At 40.5% G+C, this 22,531-nt stretch overlaps 1 protein-coding gene across 2 annotated transcripts in view; it reads right to left on the bottom strand.

The window, feature by feature from the left end:
- The window catches only part of LOC145358501 (mesoderm induction early response protein 2-like), a 70,756-nt gene extending 50,266 nt beyond the window's left edge, over positions 1-20,490 (bottom strand). For both annotated transcript variants that reach the window (XM_080212616.1, XM_080212617.1), the window contains exons 1-3: positions 20,352-20,490; positions 9,624-9,711; positions 7,421-7,542 (exon numbers count right to left, since the gene is read on the bottom strand). In XM_080212616.1, coding sequence (XP_080068742.1) covers positions 7,421-7,534 — 114 coding nt within the window. In that variant the 5' untranslated portion in view covers positions 7,535-7,542; positions 9,624-9,711; positions 20,352-20,490. The remainder of the gene's footprint in view (positions 1-7,420; positions 7,543-9,623; positions 9,712-20,351) is intronic.
- Positions 20,491-22,531: the final 2,041 nt, after the last annotated feature.

The following is a 22,531-nucleotide window of genomic DNA, read 5'->3' as shown; positions in this document are numbered from 1 at the left end:
CACTATCAAGGGCAGGAGTCTTAGTAGTGTTGAAGAGCAGAAGGATCTTGGGGTCCGGGTCCACAGGACTCTTAAATCGGCCTCGCAGGTGGAAGAGGTGGTCAAGAAGGCGTTTGGTGTACTGGCCTTCATTAATCGAGGGATTGAGTTTAGGAGTCGGGAGGTAATGCTGCAACTTTATAAGACCCTTGTCAGGCCTCATTTGGAGTACTGTGCGCAGTTCTGGTCGCCTCACTATAGGAAAGACGTAGAAGCTATTGAAAGGGTACAGAGGAGATTTACAAGGATGTTGCCTGGACTGGGAGGCTGCCTTATGAAGTTAGGTTGAGGGAGCTGGGTCTCTTTTCCCTGGAGAGATGAAGGTTGAGAGGCGACCTGATAGAGGTTTATAAAATGTTGAGAGGAATGGATAGGGTGGATTCTCAGAGGCTATTTCCCCGGGTTGAAATGGTCACTAGGAGAGGACACAGATTTAAGGTGCGGGGAGGAAAGTACAGAAGTGATGTTAGGGGTAAGTTTTTCACTCAAGAGGGTGGTGAGTGAGTGGAATCGGCTGCCGTCAGTGGTGGTGGAGGCGAACTCGCTGGGGTCTTTTAAAAGACTTCTGGATGAGTATATGGGGTTTTATGGGATTGGGGGTTATAGATAGGTGTTGATGTGATCGGCGCAACTCGTAGGCCGAAGGGCCTGTTTGTGTTGTAGTGTTCTATGTTCTATGAGGGGGTTAGCTTATGAAGAGAGATTGTATAGACTGGGTCTGTACTTGTTAGAGTTTAGAAGGCTGATGGGGGGTCTTATAGAGACTTACAAGATAATGAAGGGGCTAGATAGGGTAGAGGTAGAGAGATTCTTCCCGCTTAGTAAGGATAGCAGAACTAAAGAACACAGCCTCAAAATAAGGGGGGGCGCAGTTTAGAACAGAGTTGAGGAGGAACTTCTTCACTCAAAGGGTGGTGAGTCTCTGGAATTCTCTGCCCATTGAAATGGTGGAGGCTACCTCACTGAATATATTTAAGTCACGGGTAGATAGATTTCTAATAGACAAGGGAATTAAGGGTTATGGGGGACAAGCGGGAAAGTGGAACTGATTCACTTCAGATCAGCCATGATCTTATGAAATGGCGGGGCAGGCTCTAAGGGCTAGATGGCCTACTCCTGCTCCTATTTCTTATGTTCTTAACAGCTATCCATCTCTATAGGTACAATGTAAGCAATATCCTCATAGACATTTTCAGAACCAGCAGAAAATAGATATAAATGCTCATGTGGATGCTACGTTTCCAGATGTTTGACCCTTCTGGACAGAGAAACACTTGTCTTCAGACTCCCATACAGCAATTTCCGGAGAAGGATATATCCTCAAACAGCAGAACTTCAGAGAAATAGACCTAGTCACTGGCAGATCCCAGTCTCCAAACTTCAGAGAGGAAAATGGCTACCTCGCTCTGCAGCATCCAAACAGCAACTGACTTGTTTTTTTGTATAAGCCTAGTGCCACCCAGTCGTATGACCGTACCTCTCAATCAAGTACCACTCTGAAAACCCCGAGGAAAACACTAAAATAACAAGCTTACATTAGTTTATATTAAAACAAACATTGTAGCAATTAAGACCAATCATGCTGTTGAAGTAACAACAGGGCTGCCAGATGTAGACAAAATGCTACCGATAATAACATACAACGCTAAAAACAGATCCTGCACAAGAAACATGGCCCAAATATATTTTATAAAGGCACAGTGTCATCACAGTTCCTCCCTTAAGAAAGAAATGAACAATCAATATGAAAAGATGGCTTAATTTTTCAAATACTCTAGTTTCACACTATTGGTACTCAAATAAATACAAACATAACAGTAGTATAGTCTATTGCAGTCCTTTCCTCCCACCAATCAGCATATCTTCTTTTTGTATCAATGTTGTGATAAAGCATTGGCTATCACATTCTCTCTTCCTTCTTTCCTGACACGTAGCCATTGTTCAGCTGCTTCCACTTTCCTCACCAAAAATCTCCTTCAGTCCTTAAACCTGCAATGACTCCCAGTCTGAGCTTAATTTCATCTTTACAAGTATAAATTAATTCTGATAATGTCTTCAGGGAGCTAGGCAGCGTCAGGAAGGTAAAAATTTACAACGGATGCAAACTGGGACAAACAACTTCGGATTTGATTTTTAATTTCCCTCGCTGAATCCAACCACTGTTTTTGAATTTCAGAGTTGTCAAAATAAAATAATCTTCTCTCTGAAGAATGAACTGCTTCACAGATTTTGTCAAAGAGAGCCTCTTCCATTGCGTATTTTCTCAGCTTCACACCATGTGGAGTCAGGGCCATCTAGAAAGGTCTCTGTTCCTTTTCTTATTAATTGGCCTTCATTCTTCTGTCAGGCAATCTAACTGCTTTATTTGTTCTGGATCTTCAGTATCAATTTCTGTGTATTATTTGACAAAAACACACAGCAGATTGTCTTCCTTGCTGTCAGAACCCATTGCAACCATGATTCCAGAGATCACAATGGCAGTTAGGCTGCTGTGAAAACCATCGTAATTTCCTTGAATCCAGCTGTGAGCAGTACTGTTCCCTGGGTATTCACGTCTGTGCAAACTGCAGATCTATTATTCTAGCAGTTTAGTTTGAATGAAGGTACAGTTTCAACAAACAGTCCCACTTCACATTGTTGTCCTTTCCCTTTGTCTGTAGCATAACATTCTTCTGCTCTACTAACTCACAGCACCAGGGATCTGGGTTCAATTCCTGGCTTGGGTCACTGTCTGTCTGGAGTTTGCATGTTCTCCCCATCTCTGTGTGGGCTTTCTCCGAGTGCTCCAGTTTCCTTCCATAGTCTGAAAGACATGCTGGTTAAGCGTATTGACCCGAACAGGCACCAAAGTGTGGTGACTCGGGGAATTTCACAGTAACTTCATTGTTGTGTTAATGTAAGCCTTACTTGGGACTAACAAAATAAAAAATAAATAAACTTTAAATTTAACATCTGTCTTTCCAGTGCTTTCCTTAAACCCTAACACTGCAACTTTATGTGTCCTACCTTATTAGAGTAAAAACATCTGAGGCTTTTTATTTCTCTTCCACTCTCACGTGTTTCCTTTCTTTAAACCTGTGGTAAATTATCTTTCCTTTTTAACCAAGATCTCCTTTGCCTTTACCACCTGAGGATCTCCCTTTCCCCAGTTTCAATCCCTCATAGACTGAAACTGATGTCAAAAACTAAACTTCTATTTATGAACTAACTCAATCATCTGCCATTTTAGCTGCCAACCTTGCAGTTTTAATCCTCTACTCTTCGACATGAGATCTCACTACTCAGGAAGTAAATTTTTAAACTCCTCCTCCAAAATTGCCATTTCCCTAGTATCGTATTCTGACCTTTTTTCAAAGTCCTTATCCAGCTGCCAAAATTACTTTGTTCGATTCTATCAAATACTATGTTTGTTTAACCTGGTCCCTTCCTTAGATTTCTAAACCATTGTCTGTAGGCTTCAGGCACTAGTTCATATGCACTCAAGAGGTTTTTTTCATCTCATTATAATCCCTATACATCACCTCTGATAAGAGACATAAACACCTCACTAGCTCAACCTACCAGCTTTAGCTGAATCAACAATACCCAGATTGTCTCTGGCCATTTCATTTGTTTAGCTACTTTCTCAAATAAAATGACAAAGGCTTCTACATCTTCCCGATCAAATGCTGGCAATGCACGGACATATTTACATAAATCCCCACCAGGCCTTTGACTACAATGGGTTCACTTGTCCTCATCACAACTCCCAGCTTAAACCATTACCTCTATCATTTTAAGTTTATGTCCATTTTTCAGTTCCAATTTCCAAAGTTTAAAAACTCTTTTTCTTCAGTTTTTGATTGCAATTCAAACTGTTTCATTTCTTTTTCATGTTCAAGCTGTTTCAGTTACTTTTTTCCTCTCTCTTTTTCTGCTGCAGTTGCCTCACTTTTGCTACTTTCTCTTTTTTGTTGGCTTCTAATTCAAGCTGTTTCATTTGTAATTGAATTCCAGCCATTTCCAATGTTTCCGACCTTATTTCTGGCAATTTTAAATGCTGAACTAGCACTGAAGATATCTCCATCTTCCTCATCTCTTCAGGTAATGTCAATTTGCCACTTCCAAAAGCTTTGCTTTAACTATCTTTTGTGAGTCACCCCAAATGACTTCTTCCACTCCCAGGAAAACTTTAGCTACTGAAAGATCCATGAGTCCACAAGGCACTCCCTATTTAAACCAACCAAATGCAACACCTGAAGAGGTAACACAAATACTCACCACTTACTGTCTTTGAATCCAATAATCCTAAACCAAACAAGGAACTATAAATTTTAATCCTGCCAAGAGCCCTCAATTTGTTTGAGACCAGATCAGAAACTCCATGGTGTGTTATGAAGGTAACCTAGACTCCAATTTTGTTTATTTTTGGCATCAGGGTGAGCATAAGGCGTTTTGCTCCAGGTATGATTTGAGTGACCCACTAGGAAGCTCTTATTAAAACAAACTTTATTTGAGAACACAGTTAGAATATACAAGAGAATTAGCACAACTTTTACCAATTAAATGACTTAAACACGACTAAGTATAATTCTTAACAGCTGTCCATCTCTGCAATTCCAATGTAAGCAGTATCCTCATAGACACCTTCAGAATCAGCACAAAACTGATATGTTCATGTGGATACTACATTTCCAGCCTTTTAACCCCTCTGGACAGAAACAAAGAGACATCTGTCTCCTGACTCCCATACAGCTATTTCCAAAGAATAGATCTGCAAATAGCAAAACTTCAGATAAATAAACTTAGCCTCTGGCAGATCCCAAGCTTCAGAAAGAAAAAGGGCTACTTCTCTCTGCAGCGTCTAAGCAGCAACTGACTAGATTTTTCTGTGTAAGCCTAGTTATGTGACTGTACTTGTCTATCAACCTAATCAAACACTACTTACTCTGAAAATACAGGGGAAAACACTAAAATAACAAACCTGCTTTAGGCTAGATTAAAACAAACATTAGAGCAATTAAGTCAATTATGCTGCTGCAGTAACATAAGGGTTGCAGATGCAGACAAAATGGCACCAACAATAAAACAAACTGCTAAAACAGATCTTGCACAAGAAACATGATCAAAATACATTTCTTAAAGGCACAGTATCATCACAGTATCGCCTGTGCTGCGTCTGCTCTATCAAAACATTCCTTTCTGGAGCAGACGCAGCATGGATTCATTAAGGGGAAGTCGTGTTTGACAAATTTATTGGATTTCTATGAGGATGTGACCAGTGTGGTAGACAGAGGGGAACCGGTGGATGTGATGTTTCTAGATTTTCAAAAGGCATTTGATAAGGTGCCTCATAAAAGGTTGCTACAGAAGGTTAGGGTGCACGGAGTTGGGGGTAAGGCATTAGCGTGGATAGAGGATTGGTTGTCTAATAGGAAGCAGAGAGTTGGTATCAATGGGTGCTATTCTGATTGGCGGTTGGTGACTAGTGGAGTGCCGCAGGGATCGGTGCTGGGGCCTCAGCTATTTACCATTTATATAGATGATCTGGAAGAGGGGGCTGACTGTAGGGTGACGAAATTTGCTGATGACATGAAGATGAGTGGTAGAGCAAATTGCGTGGAGGGTGTGGAAAGTCTGCAGAGGGATCTGGATAGGCTGAGCGAGTGGGCGAGGACCTGGAAGATGGAGTATAATGTTAGCAAGTGTGAGGTTATCCACCTTGGCAGAAATAATAGTAGGAGGGATTACTATTTAAAGGGCGAAAAGCTGCAGCATGCTACGGTGCAGAGGGACCTGGGGGTCCTTGTGCATGAGTCGCAAAAACCCAGCCTGCAGGTGCAGCAGGTGATCAAGAAAGCAAATGGGATGCTGGCCTTTGTAGCGAGGGGGATAGAATATAAAAGCAGGGATGTCTTGCTGCAACTGTACAAGGTACTGGTGAGGCCGCAGCTGGAATACTGTGTGCAGTTTTGGTCGCCGCACTTACGCAAGGATATTTTGGCCTTGGAGGGAGTGCAGAGGAGGTTCACTAGGCTGATACCGGAGATGAGGGGGTTGGACTATGAAGAGAGACTAAAAAGACTGGGTCTGTACTCGTTGGAGTTTAGAAGGATGAGGGGGGATCTTATAGAGACGTATAAGATAATGAAAGGGATGGATAGGATAGCGGTAGAGAGATTCTTCCCGCTTAGAAAGGATAGCAGGATAGGGCTCAGCCTCAAGATAAGGGGGGGTGCAGTTTAGATCGGAGTTGAGGAGGAACTTCTTCACTCAAAGGGTGGTGAATCTCTGGAATTCTGTGCCCGTTGAAGTGGTGGAGGCTACCTCACTAAATATATTTAAGTCATGGGTAGATAGGTTTTTGACAGACAAGGGAATTAAGGGTTATGGGGAGAAAGCAGGAGAGTGGAACTGATCCACTTCAGATCAGCCATGATCTTATTGAATGGTGGGGCAGGCTCGAAGAGCTTGATGGCCTACTCCTGCTCCTATTTCTTATGTTCTTATGTTCACACACAACCTGCACTTAATTCAAATTTTTGAATTCCAATTTCTTTAGTATTAGCTTATTTATTTTATTGAACACTGTAGCAGAGTGGCTATGTAAATGAAAAAGCAATGCAGGACTAATGATTTGGAGAATGAGTTTAAATCTACAGCAGTTGAGCAATTTATTTTCAGTTAATTAAATAAATCTGGAATTATAAGGATAAAAGTAGTAATAGTGATCACAAAGCTACCAAAATAGCACAAAACCCCGACAGATTCATATGCTAGACAAAACAAATGTTGTCCTTACCCAGTCTGGCCTACATGTGACTCCGGACACACAACAATGTGATTTATTCTTAACTGCCTTTTGAAATGACCTAGCAAGCCATTGAGCTTAATCTCAAAGGCAGTTAGGAATGGACAATAAATACTGACCTTTCCAACAAGCCCATATTCTATGAATAAACCAAAACCATCAGCTTATTGGATGGTTTTTTTTCAGTGCAAAATAGGCAACTATTCAGAGTAAACCATAGTCATATACCAACAACTGGATTGAGTGGCTGCAGTACTGAACATCTAGGTGATTCCTGTACCTGCCTTCAATTATCAAAGAAAAACAGTGTTTTAACATTCAACAAATTCTGCAGTTCATCTATCTTTTCCAAATTTATCTTGTAGCTACAGTGCATAATCATGCACAAACGATTCTCTAAAAGGAGGAAATGGCAGGTGAATGGAAACAAGGATGAAATGCTACAACAATTTTGAGTGTCCTACAGATAATACGGATACACATCTAGTTCCTGAACAAAATTACAATAGGGCTTACACCTGTATGTAAGGCACTCAGCGCCTGTATGGCACTCAGAATTTCAAAGTTTGAAAATTCTTAACATGAATTTACCCTTTCCAGATCCTCAAATGATTTATCAGCTTCAGGCGTCTCTTCCTCTTCCTGAGGTGGGTAATTGTGAGACAGGATATCGGCCAAGTTGAATCTGTGATCTGCTGAGCCCATTGAGCCAGCTTAAAAGACAAAAATGAAAAATAACAATTACATATTCTCTTCCACACATTTGTTCAGCCTAAAAAATAATATACGATTCAGAAAGAATTGGGAACTAATGGAAAAAAAACAGTAATCGTTAAAAATTGTTAATAAGCTTTTTTTAAAATACATTTTCTTTGTATATACATTTTGGTAGTTCAAAGAAAAAATAAAAATACAATTTTATCTTTATACCAAAATAATAACCAAACACTCATTACAATGTGCAAAGCTATTTTAGTGTCTGGAACACATCATAACGTTTAACTACTAACCCTACATATCCTCTAAGGTGAGCACTCAGGTAATTCAGTACATGTTGCTGCAAATTATAGGTTAATTATTATTGGACAGTGCTCAATTCCTGTCTATGAGAAGCATTCACTTGTGATCTGTGAATGTTCTGCTGAAGTGTTGCATGCTAAAGCAAAAACGTCTATAGAACTTTTCAGGATTCCTGAAAAATATTACACATTTTCCTTTAAGAGTGTATTTCAGTAAATATTGAATCTTGGTTAGACTCTGCCTGGAGTACTGTGTACATTTCTGTTCACTGATAGAGGCACTAGAGAAGGTGCAGAGAAAATTTACAAGAATGATACCTGAAATGCACATTGTATACACATCAGGAAAAGATAAACAGGTTATGTTTCTCTTCCCTTAAATAGAAGTTCAAAGATGACCTAACAGAGGTCTTAAAAATTATTGAAAGTTTTGTTAGGGAGGATAGAGACAATGTATTCATTTGTGGAAAGAGGCCATCAATATAAGATAGTGGCCAAAAAATTGGTACTCCCCAAAGAATGGCGAGAATGTGGAACCTGCTACCACAGGGAGTGGTTGAAGCAAATAGTATAGGTGCAATTAAGAAGAAGCTAGACAAACATACGAGGGAAGAATAGAGGGTTATGATGATGGATTTAGTGGAACATAAACATTGGCTGGTTGGGTCAAAGTGCCTATTTCTGTGCCCTTTATGCTATGTAATCCTATGTAAAATGGTAAATTGGGTTGCATTTGCAAAAGCACCATTGAAACAAAAGTAGATTCTTTTAAAAGGATACACGTCAGCAAGAATAAACATGCTGAAGTGGAGCAAATTATTTTTGTGAAAAGGAAATCATGTTTGATTAATTTATTGATGTTCTTTGAGGAAGCAACAACCAATATGGATAGAGGGGAATTTGTGGATATGCTGCACTTAGATTTCCACAAATGTTAGAGCAGGCTCAGGAACCCACAACTATTTCTGTGTTGCCTATCTTCCTTCTCTTCATCAAGTTCTGGATCAGTCAAAAAAGATCAGACATGGAAGACTATAGCCAAGATTTTCAACATCCACCATTCCCTGGTCACTGACTTCTTCCCTTTCCCGACCAACTGTTCAGACTGAAACAGATGTCAAATCCAGGTCAACCAAAAGCAGAACTTAAATCCCACATCGTATCCTACACCAACAGTACTAACTCACTTTCTGTTACAGAGATTGCTATCCATAATTTTGTTACCCTTTAGGGCAGAGAGGGTCAGTTTGCTTTGGAGCACTAGGACTGAACGAGTGATGTGCAGAGTGACAGACAAAGAAAAGAACTGGGGTCAAATGGCTCTGTGATAATCAGGAAAACAGGACTAGTCCAGAAACAAAAGGGTCCCTTAGTGAGTACAACACTACTAATCATAGATTTTGACAACATTCGGGGAAATTTCAGAAATTCATCTTAAAGTTATAAGTTCAGAACAATATTTCTTTATACAGATCACGAATAATATGGACAGTGGAATACCATAAAAAGCATGATTATTACCCCTCCTCCATTTGTTTATTTAGTGTAGATTTCAGAGGCAGAATATTCTCAAGCTTCTGAATGGTTTAAATGCAATAATTACACTGAGACATTCCCCAGAAGTGACATCACCAGGAGAATCTAGCAGGAAAAAAAAATCCCTCTTCAAGAGTCTCAAGGGCCTATTATATTAAAAAATATTAGCTAAACTATTATAGCAATTTCAACAACTCTTACTAAGGCACAACTGCTCTTTAACGACTGATATACTCTACCTCCTCCAGACTGAAGCCCGTTTTCTAAGGAACATAGATTCTGTGTTCGATATAACACCACACGTGGACTCTGTCTACCAACAGAGGCCTAAAAGAACAAGATGAAAAACAATTAGCTTTGTCCAAAACAGAAGATAGCCACAGGCTTTAGGAGTGTACTGGACCAGATTTTGCAACCAACGTTGAAACATGTGCACAAGGTGCTGACCTCGAAGGAAGGTGCCCACAAAGATCTGGCAATTTGTGGCAGTGTTTTTCCCATTCCCATCTGCAATTTAAATCTGGCACCCAGACAAGGGGATGTCTCGGCACCAGTGATGTCAGCAAGTAGGTAAGCTGCGCTTAAATGTTTTCATGGACAGCGAAGCAGAGAGTTAAAAACATTTGACATCTCTCACTTCTAACTTCAATTCCAGATAGCAAAATAAATGATTAGTTTAAGAAAGATGCTGAAACAAAGATTTTATTAATATAAAATTTATTCTGGTGAAATTTGGCACTGCACAAATAAAATTTGTTTCTGTGGGCCAGTGAAGGTGTTTAGCAGTACATCATTAAATACAGTACTAAAAACCCAGTTACACCTTATTCAACAAGATGTAACTGCTTCAAGGGTCTTTAACAAGTTTAAAATAGTGTTAATAGTGGAAATTTCATCAATTCACATGATTTTCCATTGATTGCACTCTGGTGGGTGCTTCAACAGCCACTGGATGAACGCAAAATTCACAGACAGCGATTTATGAATTTCCATGGTATTCTGGGCATATGCAGTCTTCCTAAACTGCTGTCAGTTTTGACTGTTTCACTGTCATTACTAACACAAAATCTGGCCATATTTTTGAGATATTTCATATTACACAAAAATTTTGTTACCAAATACAGGTATTAAGGGCTAAATCTGCATTGAGGAAAGCAGCTTCCACATTTAAGAGTAACCTTCAAGATTCCCAAAGTAGCACACAATGAAATTGAATCAACTGAGCAGCTCAATGTTATAGGAGGGAAGAAATAAATGCACATCAACATGGGGAGAATTTGCTCCAACTAAAAAACCTGATTGAGCCAAGACACTCCTAACCTTAAAGTGTCCCATCCTTGGATTTGCAATGTGCATGAATATATTTAAATTGACCACATCCAAAGATTACTAACTTGGTCTGGTCTGCGAGCAATTTCTCAAAGTTATTCCATTCTTATCTAATGATTGGTTTCTCTTCCTGCTCTATTTTCTCAATCCTTAGTCCCTCCTTACTTCTCGAATACACGCTTAGTCTTGGCGACATCATCCCGAAAACACAATTTTGAGTTCTACACGTTTGCGGATGATACCCAAGTCAGCCTCACCACCACTAACTTTCTTACATCTTCACTACCTCTAATTTCTCAGACCGCTTGTAGACCAACCACGGCTGGATGAGCTGAAATTTCCTCTAACTAAATAGGAGAGAGACAAAAACCGTTATCTTTGATTCTTGAACAAATTCCATTCCCTAGTCACCAAGCCTGTCTCTCTCCCTAGAAATTATCTAAGGATGAACCACATCATTCGTAATCTTGGTGTTGGATTTCATTCTGAGATGAGCTTCCAAATATGTAATCACTCCATCATCAAAAGCGCTTACTTCCCATTTCCCAACTCATGGTGCTGAAACCCTCATCTACACATTTGTTACCATTAGACTTGGCTACTCAGACATCTTCCTAGCTAGCCTCCTATCTACCACCCTTAGTAAACCTGAGCTCATCCAAATCCCTGCTGCCCATATTCTAACTCGCACTAAGCTTTATTCACTAAATCACCTGGTATTTCCGATCTACACAGACATTGGCAGATTGGGAGCCAGATTTTAAAACTCAGCTTTGTTTTCAGGTCCCTCCAAGGTCCCATCCTTTCCCAGCCTTATCACTGTCAAGAGATCTAGTGATCATCCAAACCTGGCCACTTACACAACCCCAACTTTAATCGATCCACATGGGTAGCCACATGGACTTCAGAACTGAAATTCTCTTCCAAAGTCTTCATGCCTCTTCTATCTTCTTTAAAACTCCACTTATAACAAAGTTTTTGACCAATTGCCTTAAATCTCACATGGTTCAATATCAAATTTTCTTTGATAGAACACCCATAAAGCATTTTGGTATGTTTAACTATGTTAAAGATGCTGTACAAATGCAAATCATTGTTAAAATACCAGCGCATTTCCACATAGTGAGCAAACAAAACACTTCAATTTTAATATTTGAATCACAGAGAGAGAAAAATGGCATTCAGTTACTTGGTTACACAGTGCATCAGGGTGCAGCAAGATGACAATCAACTGCTGCTTAAGGCGAGCCCTACATATCTCAATGGGCTGAAATAGTTTGCCACTTAATGCCACTAATAAACAACAACGTGTATCATACATACGTGATTATATTTGTGACAGTTCATGCACAAAGGAAAGTGCAAACTAACATTAATATCAAATTAATTTCAATGAGAACAGGCTATTTAAATCTGCAGTGGCCCATCATTTTCTTTTTAATCAAATAACATAAATTGGTTATGAGATGCTCAAAAAGCCACACCACTGGCCCTGTTTACAACTCCCTTCAATATCCCTGAACTACAATAGACCTAACTGTACTACACATTCCAAACGTAACTGCAAATAACAAGTTTTTAAATATGTTAGATAACAGTCCAAAGATGTGTAGGTTAGATGAACTGGCCATGCCAAATTCTCCCTCAGTGCAACTGAACAGGCGCCGGGGGGTGATGACTAGGGGATTTTCACAGTAACTTCATTAGTGTTAACGTGAGACTCCTTGTGACTAATAAGTAAACTTTAAATCAAGTATTGTAGTAACTATTGAGAAGTAATGAATTTGGTGGTGTTTTTATTTCAATTTTGTGAAGACTTAAAGATAAACTCTGTATTCCTTGGATGCCCAAAGGTCCAGGTGGAATATCAGGACTAATAAGTCTGTATGTCTGCAACTGAAGGTCTGATGAAGTAGGGCTAAACATGCATCTTACACAACTGTAACCAACCCCACAGATGAACACATATTTGACAATATATTTACTGCATTCCTACTTTCAAAAGTGGTGAATTTACCCATGTTACTCATTATTAACATGATTCATTTGAGCAAGATTGAAATAATTTATATGCAATTATTGTACAAAATGAAGTTCAAATGTTGGAGCGTGCAGCATGCTGTGACTTTGGAGTTTTCTTTGTATAGCTATCGGCAGGGAATGAAATACTGCCACATAAAGAGCAAATTAGAGGGAAGGAAACTGTAAAGAGAAGTACTTATCCCATAGCTGTCCAGCAGGGATAGGTTTTACCTTTGCAGAGTGATTGTTCCACATTGATCTCAAATAACCAGCATTTTGTGGCTGAAAAGACATTCACTGACATCAAGCAAAAAGATCCTACGGTGCACATCATCTGCAGTTTTCAGTTCTATGGTCTGTCATTAGACAATTAGGAACACCACTCTCAGTCAGAAAATTGGTTCCTGTTGAGATTTGTTCCAAAAACAGCAGAACTGGTCAAGGACCCCTCAAGTTGGCAAATGTTGAGCCGAGGAACACTTTCTGTCTTAATGTCAGTTAGGTATCCAAATGGGGCAAGCTATCACCATGTTCATGGGTTCCTGAAACAAGACAAAAGTTTTGTGTCTTCCCAATAAAAAAACCTACTAAGGATACAACCCTGAATATTTGAGCACAGGCTGCTACAGCACAGACTACTCCCCTCTTTCAGTAGTAACCAAAAAAAAGGACATATATTTTAAAAAGAAAAATTTGCACGTTAAGAAGAGGTAGCACGCTGACAGTGGGCCTAATGCCCACATTCGGTGCTTAGACTCCTCCTCAGATTCCATGATAGTTTAACACTCTCTTTACAAATAAATGTAGCATGCCATTGGATATGAGCTAACATGTCTCTATGAAGAAGAATCTAAACATATTATCAGACCCTTCATTTTTTTGTTAAAGAAAAGCTATAAAATGACTGAAGCATGCCTTTAATCAAAGTGCTAATCTGATCCGTGCATCATTAAGGAGGGTAGTTTCAAGGAGAAAATTTCAGCAATTACAAAATCATGTTTTACATAAATTAGTTGGAACTGGCCATTGTGTTCATCTGTCCAAACACACTGGTTCATAAAGTTGGCTGGGTCTGATAAAGTAGTCCTAACAAACCAAATTAATTGCAAAAATTATTAAAATAATCCTATATTTAACAGGCAGAAAATAAGGAACCATTTTTTATTATATAATGTTATCAAAATACATGCACAGCTAAATTAGCTTCGAAGTGTGACAGTCTGCATTTGTATATTTTATAGATCAAACTAATTCTACAATGATCAGAGAAAATACAAGTTCCACTCCGATTCACACACATGCTCTTTGGCAATGTACTGCCATTCCTTAACTGCTGCTGCATCAGAATCCTGGAGCTGCTTATCTAATGCTATTAAAGGAGCACAGGGAAGGCAGTGGTTCAAGAAGGCTCACCACAATCTCCTCAGGTTAACTGAGGTCGGACAGCTAGCCAGGATCACCCACATCCAAGCAACATTCTTCTCCAAATGACTTCCATTGCCCATCTCACTCAACAGCATCTTCTTCTCCAGGTTCTGCTTTTAGATGATTGCATTACTGTATTTAGGCACGGTTAAGATGGGCGGCACAGTGGTTAACACTTCTGCCTCACAGTGTCACGGACCCTGGTTCAATTCCAGCCTCGGGTGACTGTCTGTGTGGAGTTTGCACATTCTTCCTGTGTCTGTGTGTTTCTTCCGGGTGCTTCGGTTTCCGCCCACAGTCCAAATATGTGTGGGTTAGGTTGAATGGCCATGCTAAATTGCCCCTTAGTGTCAGGGGGATTAGCAGGGTAAATATGTGGGGTTGTGACCAGTGCAGGCTCGATGGTCCAAATGGCCTTCTTCTGCACTGTAGGGATTCTATAATTCTATGATTCCCCAATCATCATTACTGACAGTACAAGGCCTGCTGGTTTAATGTGTTGTTAGTTCATTTGCCATAAAGAAGTAAAGCATGATTAGGACACCAATCCAAGGTTGACTGAGGAAATTTGCAATTCCAATTACAGTATTGCCCAACATTAATGAAACCTTAATAAAACATGCTACAACATCTTAATAAATGGGAAACAAGTATCATTATACTTCAAAGAATGTGAAACAAACATAAAAAACAGCAAATTAAATTTTAGAAATAAAACTGTGGATTACAAAAAATATATTAAGCGTACGACTGCAAGGAGAGAAGCTGATGCAAGAACTTATTTGCTTGCACCAAATCAAGGTATCTCAGTTGTCACTGAAGATTTGTTTTTACATGCAATGGCAGAGTATTGCCTGGGATAGGTTCTTAATTCTATCTCATGATACAACGCCTTGATAGAAGATGCAATAGTCGATTAACACAGGCACCCTAGTCTGGATACTGGAAAGATGTGCAGAACTAATGATAAATACCATATTAGTCATATAGTAATTTAATTGCATGCATCGTTACTTGTGCAAAATTAATGTCAAACAAATAACACTACACAATTTACTTTAGTATGTTCTTAGACACTGGTTTTGCACACAAGGAAGTAACTGTGTACACAATTAAATATAAAAAAAGGGAAAATGTGCTTCACTCTGTTCTACCTCAGTGCAAGGAGATCTCACAGAAGAAGAGCACTATACCCTGAGCATCAAAAGTCACCAAAGATACATTACTTTGTCTTCTGCTGTAGTATATGTTCAGGAGAAAACTTAAAAGTCAGGCAAAGTGAGGAAGATATTGCAGCAGTGGTAGTTTGAGTGGTCCTCTGCTAACCAGTCTGATGCCCGCACAAACAGAGCTCTGTTACATTAGTGATTAGGTATATGGAAAATAAAAAAATTGCAGACATGATCAGTCATCATTTGTACCTTGAATGAGAATATGATAATCAATCCAACTGAAAATAACAAATCCATCAGCAGAATTTATTAAATGAATAACAATTTATGTTGGCCAATTCGTTATCTTTGTTCCCTTTCAATAGCACTCCTTTATAAAATGCAATCATCAAGGAAAACAGGACCGATAACAAGAAAATAGAAAACCAAATAAACAGAACGAGGAAATAAAAGGTGATAAGTGAAGGGTGAAGGAGGAAGAAAGGTTGTGCAGATCTATCTATCTGTCACATCAAAACATCCCAAGGTGTTTTACAACCAATAAATTATTTTTTCTCCAGTGAAATCACTTAAGAATGGAAGCACATGCAACATCACAGTACATGTTGATTGGTTTGGTCACTTTCTTAAAAAAAGTTAGCTAAAACATAGAGAACTTCCTGGTCTTCTTCAAATGGTCCCTGGAATTGTTGTCTACTTAATAGAGCATCAGATCCAGAAATATTGCAGTATCAGTTGAAATGATACTCTCAATCATAAATGGATTAGCAGTTGTACAGAACTCCGGATTGCTGCAGTACCAACTAGCCAGAGTGAAAGTTAATAAAGGGATACAATCCCAAGATATGTTCCACTTACTTCCAGGAACAGTGGTTGGTAGTTCACAGCTGGCTGTCAAGAGTCAATCATTCTCTATCACTGCTTAATCCAATATGTGAAGCAACAGAGCTTCCCAATGCACATGCATACAGAAGTTTCGCTTTGGTCATTTGATTATTGCTCACATTGTTGTTGACGTAGTTATCCTTGTTCCATTTCAAAAGTTGATCATTTTGCATATTGCACTGAATACCAACTTGGTTGGCATCCCAGAAGTATGAACCACAGCTTCATGAAGTTGGTAGAGGAAACATACTTGCCTTGTTTCAAGTAACTGCACAGTACATGCTTGGGAAGTTTATGATAATTTATTCAAACAAAATGTCTTTGCCTAGTACAGCTTTGGTTTTATGCTAGTGATTTTCTACATTTCAGCACTGCAAAATTGGCAATGTTATCTCCTCATTTGCTATACACAATGGGTCAAAGTGGCATAGCTGAACTTGATGGAGCTTTAAAGAACATAAGAACATAAGAAATAGGAGCAGGAGTAGGCCATCTAGCCCCTCGAGCCTGCCCCGCCATTCAATGAGATCATGGCTGATCTGAAGTGGCTCAGTTCCACTTTCCCGCTTTCTCCCCATAACCCTTAATCCCCTTGCCTACCAAAAACCTATCTACCTGCATCTTAAATATATTTAGTGAGGTAGCCTCCACCACTTCAACGGGCAGAGAATTCCAGAGATTCACCACCCTTTGAGTGAAGAAGTTCCTCCTCAACTCTGTTCTAAACTGCTCCCCCCTCATCTTGAGGCTGTGCCCTCTAGTTCTGCTGTCCTTTCTGAGCAGGAAGAACCTCTCCACCTCTACCCTATCCATCCCCTTCATCATCTTATACGTCTCAATAAGATCCCCCCTCATCCTTCTAAACTCCAACGAGTACAAGCCCTGTCTATTCAGCCTCTCTTCATAGTCCAACCCCCTCAACTCCGGTATCAGCCTAGTGAACCTCCTCTGCACTCCCTCCAAGGCCAAAATATCCTTGCGCAAGTGCAGCGGCCAAAACTGCACACAGTACTGCAGTTGCGGCCTCACCAGTGCCTTGTACAGTTGCAGCAAGACCTCCCTACTTTTATATTCAATCCCCCTCGCTATAAAGGCCAGCATCCCATTTGCCTTCCTGATCACCTGCTGCACCTGTAGGCTGGGTTTTTGCGACTCATGCACAAAGACCCCCAGGTCCCTCTGCACCGTAGCATGCTGCAGCTTTTCGCCCTTTAAATAGTAGTCCCTCCTACTATTATTCCTGCCAAAGTGGATAACCTCACACTTGCCAACACTGTATTCCATCTGCCAGGTCCTCGCCCACTCGCTCAGCCTATCTAGATCCCTCTGCAGGCTTTCTACACCCTCCGCACAATTTGCTTTTCCACTTATCTTTGTGTCATCAGCAAATTTCGACACCCTACATTCAGCTCCAGATAGTATTACAAGATAGAAAAAAGCTGAGATCCTAGTTGCTCAGCAGTCTTATAATATACAAAGCTGATCCCAGGCTCGCTCTTTTCAGTCTGCCAAACCAGAAAGAGTCCGGGAGCTGAAAATACTTTGTGATCTGTAAGATCAATGTACAATGAAAAACTTCCCAGGGTTCCATATTCAGTCCACCATCATTATGTTGATGGCTTAACATTGTATTTTATGGGTGCAGGTTCTTTTCTTTAGATTTGTGGTTACAGTCATTATTCTTCACAGCTGTTACAATTGTGTGTGAAACATCAGTATTGCTGGGCACATGCTTTAAGCTCAATTATCAGCCAACACCAGTCCATGGCCAAACCACACCGTCTGTTCAAATTGAAGAGTTTTCCAGATGTATCAAACTTGATATTCCAATTGCTGTGACACTAAACATTGCTGCCAAAACCAAAGAGGCTCTGCATAAGAGCACAACCATCTTTCGAAGCTGTTAAATGGTTTGCAAAGGGCACCTTGTACACACAATCTCTCAATCACAGTGCTGTAGTTGAACAAAATTTGCACAACCTTTTCCAGACATCCAAACTTGGACAATGGTTTCTGCAATCAAGGTCTGCCAACTTCACCAAACAACTAAGCAGAATTCCAGACTATTATCTGCATTTTTCTTGCATTTGATGTGTGATAACAATCATGTTGATTACGCGTCCCTTCATTCTGAATCCAATCTATATTTTTCAATTTGGGCAGCTCCCGTCCGCCTCAGAACGTCAGTGTAAGGTGGATTAACCACTGGGCTACATTCTGTATATGTACAATAAGAGAGAGAGAAAAAGGGAATACCAAATAAATGGCTGCCCAATATTTGGTATGAAACTGGCTAAAAAGGTCTCTCTCAAACAATTCTCAGCTTTCTTGTTCTTTGATGTAGATGTACATACTCTTCATTGCTGAGAATTTGTTTCGGGTTTTTCTGCATCTATTATTCAAGGATCATTCATCTTGCAGGTATGTGCAATTTGTATTTTTGAAAAGCATATTGAAATGTCAACAATATGCCGAAAAAAGGTTTTCTAACAGTGGTTATGCCACAACAGTGTGTTTGGTGCTTCTTTTTACCTTTTACCACAAAGTGGTTGGGCTTGTGGGCAACATCCCATTCCATGATTCCAGGGAAGAAACTTTTCTCTTTGGAAATATATGAATGTGTCTAGCCCTTTGGGGGAAGAACTAATCGAGATTGGGGGAGGGGACGGCGTATTACTACTTTGCGAATTAAGATTAATGGAGAGAATTTCCCCATCCTTACTTTGCAGTGCAGAACTATTTACCCTCTTCACACTAACGTTTGCCCTTCGGTCGCACCTTCCCAGCTTCTGCTGAGCCTCCCGGTCCCAACGCCTATTCAAGAAAGGAGTTTTTTAAACGCGACAACAATCGAGGTGAATCTCAGCTGTTTTGACGCACTCCTCCATTCGGCCTTGCCATCTTCCCCACCGCACGTCATTTAGCCGATCACAGTTTTTAAAAGCACACAATTGTGATGGAATAATGTCCTGTGTAAGTAAGCAACAGCCTCGCACTATGCTGCAGGGCATGGCTGGCATTGCATGCGGGTTACGGCACAGGTAAGTCAGTGCAACTCAGCAATAAAGCACCACATCACCATGCAAACCCACAACTCTGGCCTGGTTTTCAAAAAAACTGTAAAGAACGGTTTTTAAAGTTCTGAGAAAACGTTCAACATACTATTTTGTTTGAAAAAGGCGATCAACGCTTCAACTTCTGAATCAAACCCGATTGAGCGAGAATTGTACTGGATAAGACTGTCAGTTTACACATACACGGATCGGGAGCCCAGGAAAGGGGGGAAAGAGGCTGAACAGTTCTATTTCAGAACTAAAACAATTATTCTCTTGTCGCAAGCGGATTTTGCAAAAAAGCAGAAATCTCACCATTGCAATACCAAACAAGCGCAAAACATTGGATCACATTCTGCATCTACACAAGGGGGAAGGAGAGAAAAGTAAATAATAGCGTGTATTTCATCAGAAACTAGATGAAAGATCCTCAGTAAGAAATTCTCAACTTACAATGGTGTGCAATTAAATCAAGATGTGTGCTGTGAATGTATAGCAGCTTTCTTTTACATATACGCATATACATATCTACATGCAGGCACACATATATCAAGGCATGCATAAATACGCATGCGAACATATCTATGCATATGTCTGTATGCATAGTATATGTGTGCACGTATATTCATTCATATATGCATGTGTATGTGGGCATATATGCATGTGCGCATATATGTGCATCTGTAAGCATATATATACACATGGATACATGTATATGCATATATGTGTGCATAAATATATACGTGTGTGCATATATATGCATGTGTATACATACATACACGTGTATATGTACGCATGTAAATGTGCATCTATAAATGCATATATATATGATATATGGAGTGCAGCTTTGTAATGTCAGTGATGGAGTGCAGCTATGCAGCAGGTTGAATGGGAAGCCTGGAGGTTCATTCCTATAGTTGCTCCTCTGGGGCAATGTGGCAGCAAGTTTACAAACAGAGAGTGGGCTGAGCGCGCAGGCGCACTGCGCTCCGGGAGCTGTCAGTGAAGCCGGGGCCGGGACAGGCTCCCCCCCCCCGACCCCCCCCCCCCCCCGCCACAAAACAAAATCAAAACCACTCGCCGTTCATGCCTGATACCCGCCGACTCCAAATTCACCAACCCCGGCGCCTCAACACCTCGATCGCTGCGCCTCAACCGCCGGCCGCTCGGGAAGCCAGTAAAAAAAAACGCGGCGCAGTCATTAAATCAGATCGGGGTAAAGCCAGCTCTGGCGCCGCCTCACCTCCGCCATATTGTTTCTGTCTCTGCCCGGGAGATCCGAGCGCCAGGTCCCGGATGTTAACCGGGCTGCTGCTGACCAGCGCCGCTGCTGGCGGCCGGCGGGAGTGCAGCACACAGTGCGGACGCTGCTGTCACTGGGGCGATCGCCTTTATTGCGTTTAAAGGGAGCCACTGCTAACCAGTCCTCAATGCTGTACTTTCCCTTGTCTTTCTGTCTGCCTTTCTTTCTCCCTTTTTCTTCTCATTGTCTTCTTTCTTTCTCCTTTTTCCTTTTTCTACTCATTTTCTCCTTTCCATTTTTTCTTCTAATTTCCCCTTTCTCTCTCCCCCCTTTTCTTTCTCTCCCTTTGCTCATTTTGTCTTTCTCCCTTTTTCTTCTCATTGTCTCCTTTCTCTTTTTTCTTGTTTTTCCCTTTTTTCCTCTCTTTTCCTTCTCATTTCTTCTTTCTCTCTTCATCCCATTTTCTTTCTCTTTTTCTCATTTTCTCCTTTCTCTCTTTCTTTCTCCCTTTTAACTTCTCGTTCTTTTTTCTCCTCGTTTTTCTCCTTTCTCTTTGTTTTTCTTTCTTTTCCCTTTTTCTCCCTCTCTTTATTCTCTCACTTCCAGGCCAGCCAAGCTTCAACAAGGACTCACATTCTTGTGCTACAGTTGGGTGGCACAGTCATCAGCACTGTTGCCCCACAGCAGCAGGGACCTGGGTTCAATTCCCAGTTTGGGTCACTGTCTGTGTGGAGTTTGTATGTACTCCCCGTGTGTCTGTGTGGGTTTCCTTTGAGTGCTGCAGTTTCCTCCCACAGTCTGAAAGATGTGCTGGTTAAGTACATTGTCCTGAACAGGTGCTGGAATGTGGCAACCAGGGGAATTTCACAGTAGCTTCATTGCAGTGTTACTAAATAAACTTCAGCTTTACAACTGTACTTTTGCAGCACATTATTTGGCTGCAAAGTCTTCTGGCCCTCAGACAGCCTGGGGTTGGGAACGATGCAATAGGAATGTAAGTCTTGCTTTTACAGCAACACCCTGAGTTGTGTCTTGCTGGTGTCAGCGTGGCTGAGTTAGTAGTACTTTTGCTTCTGAGTTAGAAGGTTGTGTTCAAGTTCCATTCCAGAGACTTATGCGCATAAAACTTGGTTCCCAGTCTAGTGCAGCACTGAGGGAGTGCTAAATTGTCAGATTTGGCAAGCTTCAGATGTGGGTGAGACTCCTGCTGCATGCGCTAAATCACGCTCATTAGATCAGATAGAATCATAGACTCCCTACAGTGCAGAAGGAGGCCATTCGGCCCATTGAGTCTGCACCAACAACAATCCCACCCAACCCCTATCTTTGTAGCCCCATGTAATCACCCTGACACCTAAGGGGCAATCCTACCCAGACTTGTTCCCCGTAACCTCAAGTATTTTACCCTACAAATCCTCCTTATCTACCCATCTTTCTTAAATAGTGGAGCAACATGCACAATTTTCTCACATAAATAGTTCTCAAAGTGAACTTTATTTGTAATGTTCTCACCTACTTCTTTCAAAATTCTGGGGCATAATCTATATGATCCTGAACATTTATCCCTCCTTAGTGCCAATATTTTACTCATCATTGTTACTTTTCTTACCTTAATTTTGGTGAATCTTTTCCCAAATTCAATACTAGTTTAAACAGTTTTCATGAGATGTTAGTACTAAAGTTGAGACTAAATTAAAATATTGCAGAAAATAAAGAAATGCTGTAGAAGCTGGGCAGTTAACTGTTCCCTGGTGCATCTACCAATCAGAGTCCATTTGCCAACCAATCAGCATCCTCTCCTCATATCATATAAATTGTCATACCCTTTGACATTTGTTATTCTTGTGAGTCTGTCCTGATGAGTGCAAGGCAAAAAGATTTAACAGCATGTTTTTTTTTAGCAATACTCAAGTTCTATACTACCAAACAAGTATTAGTAATCGAAATAGTTCACAATGGAACCACACGTTATGACTGGGATTATTTGGAGGTGGCAATGATGTTTAAGGGGGAACTTG

Source organism: Carcharhinus amblyrhynchos, chromosome 26 (assembly GCF_965287045.1).
Source record: "Carcharhinus amblyrhynchos chromosome 26, sCarAmb.v2.hapA, whole genome shotgun sequence".
NCBI lineage: Eukaryota > Metazoa > Chordata > Chondrichthyes > Carcharhiniformes > Carcharhinidae > Carcharhinus > Carcharhinus amblyrhynchos.
Note: the sequence above shows the minus strand (reverse complement) of the source record. Positions and strands in the feature narration are given on the sequence as shown.